Consider the following 12,706-nt stretch of genomic DNA (forward strand, 5'->3'; position numbering starts at 1 on the left):
CACAGAATCCCAGCATGGTGGGTGTTGGATGTGACCTCTGGGGATCAACCAGCCTAAGCCCCCTGCTAAAGCAGGGCACACACAGCACTTAGCCCAGGATCACAATGACCGGGGGGTATGGAATCTCTCCAGAGAAGAAGATCCCACAACCTCTCTGAGCAGCCTGCTCCAGGGCTCCAGTTCCCTCCCAGTAAACGAGTTTCTCCTCATGTTGAGGTAGAGTTTCCTGTGCTCCAGTTTGCATCCACTGCCCTTTGTCCTATCACAAGGCACCACTAAAAGAGACTGGCACCTTCCTCTTGACACCCACCCTTTAGATATTTATAAACATTAATAATATCTCCTCTCAGTCTCCTCCAGACTAAACAGCCCCAGGTCTCTCAGCCTTCATCATAAGACAGATGTTCCAGTCCCTTCATCATCCTCATAGCCCTAACACAAAGGGAGTGGGGAAGAAACTGCAAAGAAGGAAACACTGACAGAGTTGAAAGGCAAAACTGAGTTGAAGCATTTTTTGAGTATCCACAAAATTTCCATGGCAGAAAAGAAGTAAAATCAGAGTAACAAATGTGCAGCACTTTAATGTCAGGTTTGACTGTCATTGGAACTGTTCACAAGGAGTGTGGACAATCTAAGTTGTACTTCCATTGTTCTAAGTATGATATATAACCATTAGGATAATTTAGAAAACACATCACCAGAACTTGGGCTGAAGAGGGAAGAAAGGGAACATCTTTGGAAGGTTCCAAGTGGGGTTCTTCAAGTGAACACTATTCCAATGGTTTGCAACAAAGAGGAAGAAGTGAGGTCTGTTACACATCTTTCACAGCCTATATATAAACCAGCCTCAAGGATATTTACCTGAACAGATATATACACCTCTTTTTAATACCCTTAAAAAAGTAATATTTGCCTGATCTATGACACAATGAACGTCTCTACAGGGAAACTTACCAGAGGCATAATAAAATACTCAAGAAGTCATAAAAGAACACGAGAGCAGTGTTTGGCCTTGGTAAAACACATTTAGGATGGCCGCGATGGATGGACACAGCGTTGTTCAAGAAAGGAGTTGTGCATATTTAAAGGTACTGACAAAGCTGGTCTTCTCCTTTCCTTGACGTGGGTTATGTCTCCTAACCAGATGAGTAGAAAATCATGGACACCATGCATTGCTAAAGGAAGGCTATGCCAATCTGATTTCTATGTCTCTGTTGCAATGATGGGATCGTCTCTTCTAACCCCTATGGCTCATAAGTGAAAGGAGATGGAGGTTTCAGCCTATGGGTGTGGAAGGGCAATTTCAAGGACTCCATGTTTCATGAATTCATAGGATTCAGCTCCCCTTCTTCATCTGTCTGAACAGATCTGTATTATATTTTCGACAGAACCAAAATGGTTTCAGCGACTTCAGGTCTACAGCCATGGCAAAATGTGACTCTTCTGGTAAAGTTTAGCATTTAAAGCAAAGATTACCAGTGTTAGTCTGCACCCTTGTCTCTCAACATCCCTCTGTGTGCCTTGTGAAAGGGGTGGCTTTGAGCATCCGTGCTGGAAAATAATGAACACGCTATTTCATGTCAGTGGATGCCTCCAGCAGCTGCTGTGATACAAACCTTGGGCAATCAGGTCACTCACAAACAGAACTGGGTCTTCTGAAAGGATGGTGGGTGGCTGGCTCTGAAGCGAGATATTTACCTCCAGAGAGAGTCTTCACCCACACCAAGAACACATTTTCCAAGCAGTGTGTGAGATCCAACTGCCTGGGTGTTGGCAGTGGTGCTCACCTGGTTTGCATCAATCTAGGAGTCAAAACTGTTCTTGCCCTGATTCCTTCTTGGTGATGGATGTAGAAAGTTACAACTAGAAAAGTTTTTATCTCTTCCAAATGGGTAAATGCATCTTTGTTGTTTTTTTTTAATGGGAACTCAACTGAAATTTCTCCAAACCAGCTGTTGCATTCTAGGGTAATTCAGCTGGTTTGACATGAATCTCTTTGCTCATAACTAAAAGATAATTGTCTATAAACAAGTGAACTATAAACAGGAAGAAGAAAATGGCAAAGAAAAATTGTTTCCCAGGATGTCTGGAAAGAAATAGGCAAATTAAGGCTATGGCTAGAAAATGAGTGAGTTTTCTACTAAAAATACCCTCTGCCATTGTAGCTATTAGTTTATGAAGAACTGAGTGACTTCAGTGCCACTAAATATTTCATGAGAGAAGCCAACAGTCTCTAGAAGTGTTGCTGTCTCCTATGGGAATAACCATAACAAATTCTCTGCCCCTGAAGAGCAGATTTTGCATATTGTGCCCAAGCCGAGGGCACTCACAAGCTGCTGAAAGACTCATGCCCCCTTCCCAACAACATTTTTACAAACTCTGAACACCCCTCCAAGTGTTTCCTGGCTTTACCCACTCTAATGGCCTGGATACTTCACACCAAATTTCTCAAATGCAATCACACAAATATTCAAGAGGAGGGGAGGACGACTCAGAACGTTGCCTTCAGTAGTACCCAGAGCGAAATGAAGCACAGAAGACAGTGAGCTGACAGTTACTATTTCTGCTGTGTCTTCCTCCTGAAACCACATCCCTGAATCCTCCCAAAGCCATCCTGCAGAAAAAAAGGATCAGTTTTCATTACATCACTCTCCTCAGTTTCAGAGGGTTGAAAACTGCTGGCTGATCTTAGTTTCCCTCCTCATCCAAAGGTGGATTTAGCTGCGGTCCCCACTGCTGCAGTCCCTTTGGGTTGGGGTTGGGTAGTAAGCACAGCTAACAGGCAAGGTAAGGACAGCAGAGAAAACTGATGGCTTGAACAGAAAGTAAAAACTCCTCAGGATGGAAACTCGAAATTGGGTTTGTTCTAACAGGGTCACTAGGTTTTGTGGCTTCTACAATATCTCAGTGGAGATATTATTCGCTTCCCAGTGCTTTATTCCCCCTCATATCCACATATCATCCCCACAAATAAAAAACCTCCCTTCAAAACCACTTCCTATTAGCAGAGCACACCTTAGCTTAAAACACTTGCAAGTAGACCAGTGTTGTACCATGAAGCCTATACAGGGGATTTTTGTTTTTGCTTTTCTTTTTTTTTTTTCCTTTTTTTTTTTTTTTCCTCCTTTTTATTTTTTTTTCATCTTCTTTTGTTTTCTTTTGTTCCCAGTGTAAAAATATACAATGCTACTGCTCCTTTGCTGCAGTGGAAAGGTCCAACTGGTACTTGCCTGCTGAAGGCTCTACTGCTCTCTCCTTTTCATACCTCTCCAACCCACACCACTGTGTTACCCCTCCTTATCCCCGAAACCTCACAGCGTAACGTATTTTGCCTCCCATTTATAACAAACAATGAATCTTTAGCTGGTGTGATGAGATACTGTCCAAATAATCCACTGTCCTTCATAATTCTGTTGTAGCTGCTCCAGGGCCAGTCTTTGGATGTGATAGGGTCCTTTAAATTCTTCAGTACATTCATTTTCCCCGTTGACAGCTCTACAAAAAGCACATCTGTTTGCAAATCTGAAGTAGCATATATATAGTACTGATTGCCTTCAGTGAAAGAGGGTTGAAATGTCAGATCAGATACGTGTACGTTTGTTTGTAAGTCATAAATCAACTTGATTTCCCCTCGGACAGTCAGAGCCTGCACTTTGATCCTGCCACTGTCTTCATCCGTGCTGACCAAGTAGCGCCCGTCCGGCGAGACGTGAGGCGTGCCTGACACCTCCCCGTTGGTGCCGATGACAGCATCTGTGACACTGTCGATAATCAGCTGTGGGGACACAGCCATTGACCTGCTCCTCCTGCACTGGACAAAGAAGTAACCCCCCAAGTGGGTGTAGGCCATGGTCTGTGGGATGCAGCTATGGTTCTTGAAGTTGATAGTCTTGATGTGGGTCACAGTTTCCAGGTCAATTTTGTGAACTGCAGGTTTCGATTTGTTAAAGATGAAGCCAAACCTGAAATAGAAAACAGGACACTGAAGTCATCTCCAGAGGCACCTTGATATGCTTGAGAGAAGACAAAAGTCAGCAGAACTGGGGAGCTCCAGCCTGCTGCTTTCAGAAGGGTGTGCAATGATGCTGTCTGTTTTCTGAAAGAAATCTCTCCTTTTACTGCTTCCAAAAGGTGCTAAAAGAGGTATAGTTCAAATCAGCAACCTGATCCTGGAAGCCGCAATCATAAATGGCTTGAGTTGGACAGGACCTTAAAGATTGTCTAGCTCCAACTCCCACAGGGTGTGCTTGGGTATTTGAATAACATTTTCAAGAGCTGAAGCCTTTTATTGGGAAGAACAGTTTACAATGGGAATAATGTCATTTCTTGGGAAGACCAATTTGCAATGGGAATGCCATCAAGTCTCGGGAAGGCCAATTTACAACAGGAATGCCATCAAGTCTCGGGAAGATGTGTTTACAATAAGAATGCCATAAAATCCTGGGAAGGCCAGTTTACAATAGGAATGACATCGAGGCTTGAGGTGTTCCGTAGCCCACTGTTGACTAGTTCGGTATTTAATCTGTTTCATGTCTAGAGAGATGTAATTCAACATTTAATAAAGACTTTTTTCAAGTCCAAAATAGAAAACCATTCAAAATAACTCCCTGCCAGGTTGGAGCCAGAGAGCAACTTCAAGCTCTGTGTGTTATAACCACTGAGTGAAGGCCATGTCCAATCTCATCTCTTAAATTCTAGCATCAGGGGGGATGCTAGAAGCTGTGATGTGTGTTTGCTACCCATAGTGCCTGAGGAGCACTGCAGGAGCTGGCAAGGCTGGTGTGGAGAGCAGCACCATGCCACCAGCCCAGGGAAAGTGTAAATCATTTCTTGAGGAGCACAACCAGGCAGGATGCTCCGAAATGGGGTCTTTGTTTTCTGTCTTCAGAGAGGGCATACAGTGAGCAGAGCATGAATGTTCTGTAACAGATATATACTGCAGCACATCTGACCTTTGCTGAAGACAAGAAAAGGTCAAGAATAGCCAGGAAAGGTTTCTGCTTAATTTGAGAAGGAGCCCATAGAAGCAGCCTGTTTGCGTTCCCCTGGATTCACAGGTCACTGATACTGACTTAGGAAAACTCATTTCACATCGAGCACCTTTTCATCCATTCAGTGCAGCCAGAAGGAAACGAAGTGAGTGCTTAGTTCCGGACCTCTTCCCTCAACGATGCCAAATTGTTTTCTGCAACGCAGAGGACAACGTGCCTGCGTGCAGGTGATAGGTATTTTGTTTAAAACACTGGGGTTATTGCTTTAGCCTTAATTCACCTGTCAATTGGAGACTGAGCAATGATTTCATCCCTAAAGAAGGAGCCAATGTAGTGTGTGATCCCATGAAAATCGCTGGGCTAAGCCTTTCATTTTCCCATTACGCTCACATCCATTAGAGACGTGAGGAAATATCTGTAGCGGAGGCTCATAGCGTGCCGTGTGTGGGGGAATTGGATATGACACTTGGATTGCTCCTGGATGAATGCATTTTAAGTACACTTTCAAAAATGCTCTTCCTTACAGCATTTTTCTTTTCCCCAAGACTTCCTTAATACTTGGCCTGAAGAAGTTAAAAAACTGGTCCTTATCATCAGTTTAATTGAAAGAAGTGGGTCAGGATGGGCTTTATCTGCACGGGAGCCGCAGAAAAGGAGCAGAGCTCGCACGAAATCTGTGATCTGCAATCTCAACGAAAACCTTGCACTTGGAGAGGCTTTAATGGACAACAATCTACCCTGGGAGCCAATAAAAATGGATGTGTTCCTAGATATCCATCTGAAATAACAGGCAGCTGAAATGCATACATGGGGACATTTGCATACAAATATTTTTTGGCTCGAGGAAGAGCTCGCTTAAACATTCCCCTTTCCTGGGCAATGCTGCTGCTGTCAGTTACGATTCTGAGTAGAGAATTTCCAACATGATCTCACTAAGCCTCATTAGACTGTGAGCAATTATTTTTCTGTGCTGAGGGTGAGAGAGTACGGACCAAGATCTGGCCCTGAACAAATGAAATCGGAAATTAGGCAGAGCACTCTGGTCTGCACGTGGGAAACTGGAGGCAATTACCCACATTTAATATTTCTTAGGAAAGATCATCTGTATACAGTCAATTAATCACACTGAAGCAAAAAGACAATAAAACAACAACAAAAGAGTGTAACTGTTCCACCTTCCTGCCTTTGAACCTGGACCAAACCTTCTCATCTCAGCCTTTCCCATCCTTGCCTCCTGCCACTACTATTAGTCACAGTGATACTTTGAAAGCAAAGGGGAAAAATGAGGTAGGAAAAAATTAAGAATAACAGCCCTGAAGTATGTCTCATTACTTTGTGTTTCAGGAAGCAAAGTTCTTTATTTTGGATCAGACTCAACACATAATCATGTAAGTGTGACCCCCCTCTGTCCTGGTTGCTCACTGCAGGGAACTTAAGATTAACGCAAGGAGTTACATGAAGATTTTTGGAGTGTTTGACTTGGTTAAACTATACTGGGGAGATGGTTAAAGAAGATGGTTAAAGACTTGTTATGTTGTGGTAAGAATAAAGTGCTGTGCAGTTATCAATTTTGATAATGTTAATGGGAGACTTCCTGTGCCTGCTGGGAAGCAGCCAGCGTTACTCCACGTTATTAGTACATTAGTGATTGATACAACCTCATTAACCACTTCATCACATTAACACTCAAACCTGATGGTTCACAAAGGCCTTTTTTTTTAACATGCACTGCATCTCTTTTTTCTGCTCCAACCATACACCTCACACAGAGATCCAGTCCTTGAACAAGTTGGAGACATATAGAAGAACCCTATGTTGTTCAGGCAGGATGAACTTTTGCCACTTCTGCCAATAAGTCTTTGACACAGCATTCTGCACAGATTCATAAAGAGATTTTGAGGTAGAGAAAGAACTTTCTGGCCATCAAATTCCCAGCACAAGAATCCAGGCAGCGTGTCATACTTTGCTGACCAAGCTGGGACTGGAATGCCCACACATGGTCTAAGGCAAGGTTTGTTTCTTTCTGTCTCATTGCTTTGCTGAATGATTTTTGGTAATTTGCTCAATTGACCACTCTTGCAGGAAAACATTTTTTCCTCATCTCCAACCTAACCCTCCCCTGGCACAATTTCAGGTCATTTCCTCTCATTCTATCACCTGATACTAGGGAAAAGAGACCAACCCCCACCTCACTCCAGCCTCCTTTCAGGGAGTAGTAGAGAGCAATGAGGTCTCCCCTCAGCCTTCTCTTTTCCAGACTAAACATTCCCTGTTCCCTCAGCTGCTCCTCAGATGACTTACTCTCTAGATCCTTCACCAGCTCCAGCAAGTCCATGTCCTCAATTTCTGCATTTCACACACAAAGATGGGGCTAAGAGTAGTTACCTTGATCATGAATTGATTTATTCACATTTACAACATGCTGGAAGATGACTAGAAGGATGCCCCCTGGGAGAGAGCAGCATGGTCACAGAATCACAATATGGTGGAGCTTGGAAGTGACCTCTGGAGATCATGTAGTTCAGCCCTCTTGCCAGAGCAGATCACTCTTGCTATTTATTAAGAAAATTTCTTACCTGACATGATTAATAATAAGATTTGTAGGTGGTATAAAAAAATCCTCCACTCCTTGGAAGGGTGTGCGGATCACACGCTGCTCTTCCCCGGCGCTCGCCTCTGGTATTACCTACAACAAATATACACAAGGCTGGGTAGAGGAAGAGCAGTGAGTCAGGCAGAGAGGTAAACACAGATTACACAGTCAGACATGGCACTGAGTGGCTTCTCCCAGGGATGTGGTAGACTCAGATTGACTGATGTCTACAACATATTGTCTGGTGTAGCTGCCTTGAAGAAGGTGTGCTAATAAATATTGTTTGAGGCTTGACATTTGTAAGGTAAGTACACAACTTGGCTTTCATAAGATGTTTTTATCTCCAGGAACAGCAGTCATGCAGGAGCTGAGGCAGTGTAACAATGCTAACACCATAGTAATTTATTCCTCTCTGTCTAAAACAAACATTTATTTCATGGTCATATTTATTAATCTCACTTAAACGCACAGAGTTAACTTGCCAACTTGAAGGATCAAACACTAACTCACAGCAGTTAATTAGCACCTTGAAGGAGAAGAACTCTTCATCCATCCACTGTACCGTGGATGTTTCTCAGAAAGAAACAAAGGAAGGCCCCCCCAGGTGCTGTCCTCCAGCACAACACAGATCTCCATGTCTGTGGAAACTCAGCTCCCAAAAAGGAGAGGTGCAAATTCTCAGTAATTAAAATGTTAAAAACTCAATTTTGTTTTGTTGTTCACAGAATCCCAGCATGGTGGACACTGGAAAGGACCTCTGGGGATCATCCACTCCAACCCCCCTGCTAAAGCAGGGTTACCCACAGCAGTTTGCCCAGGGTCACAAGGTGGGCTTGGAATCATTCCAGAGAAGGGGACTCCACAACCTCTCTGGGCAGCCTGCTCCAGCACTCTAGCACCCCCACTACAAAGAATTTTCTCCTCCTTATCTTCATAAGGAACCTCCTGGGTTCCAGTTTGTGTGCGTTGCCCCTTGTCCTGTCCACTGGGCACCACTGAGAAGAGTCTGGCCCATCCTTTTGTCCCCCAGCCTTTAGCTCTTGCTGAGCCTTGATCAGATCCCCTCTCAGGCTGCTCTTCTCCAGGCTAACCAGCCCCAGGGCTCTCAGCCTTTTCTCCTCACAGAGATGCTCCAGGCCCCTCAGCATCTTTGTAGCCTCCATTGGATTCTCTCCAGTAGTTCCTTTTCTCTCTTTAACTGGGGAGCCCAGAACTGGTCTCAGTACTCCAGATGTGGCCTCTCCAGGGGCTTCCAAGGTGCAGGATTCTACTCTTGCCCTTGTTGAGCTTCATGAGGTTCACCTCTGCCTGGCTCTCTAGCCTGTCCAGGTCTCTCTGAATGGCAGCACAGACGGACAGCCACTCCTCCCAGTATGGTGCCTTCAGCAAACTGGCTGAGGGTCCACTCTACCCCTTCACCCAGGTTACTGATGAAGATGTTGAACATGGCTGAACTCAGTTCAAAATGACTTTGGTCTACTCACTGTAAAGTTCTGCTGCTCTAATGTGCAACAGTAGTAGCTTTGAATTTATAGCTACATAATTCATTAAGGAAATGCTAAAAGCCTACAAGGCTCCGTTCAGAGAACTCTTCTGGCTGTGCCATTTAGATTTCTTCCAATTAGATCAGTCAAGAAGGATGTCCACACTTACAAGCTGCTTTCATGAGGACAATCATTTGCTTCCCACAAGCCTGTAATGGCTAAACAACAGCACCCCATTAGTTGGCTGCTTGATAAATCCCTGACTTCCAGACAATGGCTGGAAATTCAGATCAACCTCTGCAGCCGCATCTGTGTTCAAAGAGATATTTTACTGCATATCTGCAACTAACCACCGCGGGCCGGAAGAATCAACTGTGCCAAATTAGTCACTGGCCACCTTTCGGGAAGGAAGGTCGGAGGAAAGCAAAGATCTGCTGATGCTGATGCTAATCTCTCTCTCCCTACATGTGTAGCTGCACTTCATAAAGATAACAAAAAGGACTATATCTGAGAGCTGGAGGATTACAAGAAGTCTCCAGCTGTGCAGATGGTGCGTTCTTCTTCATAATCACATACTTGTGCCATCTCTCCTTTAATTACAGAAACCTCTCACAGCTGGAGGGCAGAAATTAAGTCAGAAAGGGTAAAGAGTGCCCATTTAGTCTCCTTATAGCCTGTACAGCAAACTGCTTGTCCCCAGGTCAGACAACCTGCCTCAGAAACCTTTGGTTATTTGCCCTCATTCTGTTTCTGGAATCTATTCCTGAGAATGCCCAGGTTGAGTTGTTGTTTGTTGGTCCATCCCTGATCACTGAGTCTGCAGGCTGGAGCTGTTACCTTGGATGGAGCATGTGCCTGGTGTGGATGGCTTGTCCCACCATCACAGAACAGCACCACCAGTGAAGCCTCGGGCAACCTCATGACTAATGTGGCTTCCAGCTTTGTAGGTTTTTAGATTAGATACCTAACAGCCATATGGCCACTCTTCCTCTCTGCCGGCTAGGGAATGCTTCAGTGTAACCTTAGAAACAAACACTTGTGGTAGAAGGACTACTCACATGACACCTATGTTTCCAGAAAGGCTGGGCAGCAAGCGTCAGAAAATAACTGCTAGAGAAGGCTATATCTGGATGGATCAAATCAGCTTTGGTGTCAGCTCTGTTGTGTGACATACAGCAGCAGCAAAATGCCCAATTAGATGCCTGCACTTACTGTTTCTGTGCCATCAACAGAAGAGTGAATCCTGCAGGGCAATCCAGAAATGGAAGCTAATTTAATTGTCCTAACTTTACTGCGCCTTAGAGAGCCCAGTATCACTGGGGGTCTGATGGTGCTGAGTGTGGAAAAGCTCCAGGGACTTCACTGGCAGCCCTCCAGAGAAGCCACTGGCACCTAAAACCAGATTTGTCCCTGAAGTTTCACTTTTGCTGCTTATGTTTTTATCATGCCCTAGAGAGCTCTTTTCTGCATTTTTCTATGAAAGGATCATTCTACCACATTATCATAGAATCACGGAATGCTTGAGGTTAGAAGGGACCTTTAAAGCTCATGTAGTCCAACAACCCTGCAGTCAGAAGGGGCACCTGGAACTAGATCAGGCTGCTCAGAGCCCCAAACAACCTGACCTGGAATGGTTCCAGGGATGGGACATCTCTGGGCAACCTGGACCAGTGTCTCACTACTCTCACTGTAAAAAATGCCTTCCTCATATCTAGTCTGAATCTCCCCCTTTCAGTTTAGGCCATCACCCCTTAGAATCATAGAATCAATAAGGCTGGAAAAGACCTCACCTCATGACTAACTAAACCATGGCTTCAAGTGCCATGTCCAATCCCTTCTTGTACACCTCCAGGGATGGTGACTCCACCACCTCCCTGGGCTTGTCCTATCACAACAGGACCTGCTAAAAAGACTGTCTTCCATCCATCATCAGCCAAAAGGAGGATGAAGGCTTGTGAGACATAAATGACAAAATGGCTTTAAGGACAATAAGCAGCAATTGCTGTACTGGCTGAAAACCTGGACTTCTCCTTCATGGAAGACAGGGAGAGGTAAATGATTTTACCAAGTTGGAGAACAGGTTGTTTTTGCTTGCTGCACAACAGTAATTCTGACTGTTAGGAATCTTGAGGCACAGCATGATTCATCCACCTTTTAATGCTTCTTTCATAGGCAATGTCAAAGTCTCAGTGTGTCAGTGTCTTGACCTCTCAATGGTTCAGTGCCTCAACTTCTCCAGTTCTTTGCACACAGAAGAATTCCCAGGTCATTAACATCTGAGGAGGGTGTGCTGCAGCTCTGCACTGAACACACGCTCAATCCCTACCTTACATTTACCCTTTAGTGTGTTGCTTGGCCTGAGTTGCACCTCTGTTGAAACACCACCAAAAACCTGAGGAAGCAAGAGATCTCCACACAGAAAGGATGATCTCTGTGGCTGCTTGGTACCCCCTGCTATGAGCCCTCAATCAAGTTAAAAAGCTCACGCAGGCTGCACAAATGTCCAGGAGCATCCCAGGCTCATCCTGCTCACAGTCAGCTGCCAGCCCTTGCTGTATGACTTTATGGCACTTGGCTCTGTCCTCAGCCTTAAAACAAACCAGAGCTTGGCAACAAAGCAGTCCTGCTGCCTGCCAATGGCACAGACATTGCTCAAAACCAAATTAAACAGCAGGAAAAATATGTGAGGAGGGATGGAGGAGGGATGAATAAAACGTGCTGGATACGCAAATGGGAGAGCATCTTTATATCCAGACCATTAAATGCCGTTAATTACCTGCAACCAAGCAGCCACCAGCTTGCTACTGATGATACCAAGCTAAGCAAAGGCAGAGGCTCAGGCAGCTAAGGACTTACCTGCAGTGTTGGAGAAGACTTCTGCATGTCACCCCAGCTAAGCACCCAGACTTGGTCGTGGGACTTGTCATAATGTAATTTAGTTGGCAATGGGTCAACATCCAAGGTCTTAAAAAAGAGCAGAGGTGGTATTTACACAGAGCCCCAAATGCACAGGATGAATATTGTCTCATTTACTGCAAACATTCCCACCACCACCACCATCATCACATCCCTTTGTGCAGTGTTGCACGATAACCTTCAAATAGGATAGGATAGGATAGGATAGGATACGAAAGAATAGAATAGAATAGAATAGAATAGAATAGAATAGAATAGAATAGAATAGACCAGGTTGGAAGAGACCTTTAAGATCATTGTGTAAATTAATTGGACAGCAGCACCAGGACAGAAAGATCTGGCTGCTCAGTGCTGTTTCCCAGCTAGAACATCACTCCATCTCATGCTGTTGCTTACAACCAGGAGATCAGGGGCCAATTTCTGCGTGAGTTATACCCATACCAGTTCATTCTTCCCAATCTGCTTATAACAGAGGCCAGGCAGCAGGTCAATATGCCTAAGCCAGAAATTTGTTGAAGTTTTATTTTACCACACTGGCTGCAAGCCTGGCTGCAGGTACAGCCCCAAGATGATGATAAACTGCCTGCAATAGAGTTTTTTTTCCCTGCCAGTGAGGTTATCAACAGTGTGACCCCACGTGTGAAAGTGACCCAGACCCAGCTTTTTAGTGCTGTCAGCAAATCCACTGGGCAAAGCGCTGTTTTGTCCCAGATCAAAGTCTT

At 44.6% G+C, this 12,706-nt stretch overlaps 1 protein-coding gene across 2 annotated transcripts in view; it reads right to left on the bottom strand.

Annotated features, from left to right (window-relative positions):
* Positions 1-561: 561 nt before the first annotated feature.
* The window catches only part of LOC137451094 (follistatin-related protein 4-like), a 292,081-nt gene continuing 279,936 nt past the window's right edge, over positions 562-12,706 (bottom strand). For both annotated transcript variants that reach the window (XM_068158275.1, XM_068158266.1), the window contains 3 exons: positions 11,925-12,032; positions 7,568-7,677; positions 562-3,962 (listed from right to left, as the gene is read on the bottom strand). In XM_068158275.1, coding sequence (XP_068014376.1) covers positions 3,260-3,962; positions 7,568-7,677; positions 11,925-12,032 — 921 coding nt within the window. In that variant the 3' untranslated portion in view covers positions 562-3,259. The remainder of the gene's footprint in view (positions 3,963-7,567; positions 7,678-11,924; positions 12,033-12,706) is intronic.

This window comes from Melanerpes formicivorus, unplaced genomic scaffold, assembly GCF_026170545.1.
Source record: "Melanerpes formicivorus ecotype bairdi unplaced genomic scaffold, bMelFor1.0.p_v2 SCAF_2, whole genome shotgun sequence".
Lineage (NCBI taxonomy): Eukaryota > Metazoa > Chordata > Aves > Piciformes > Picidae > Melanerpes > Melanerpes formicivorus.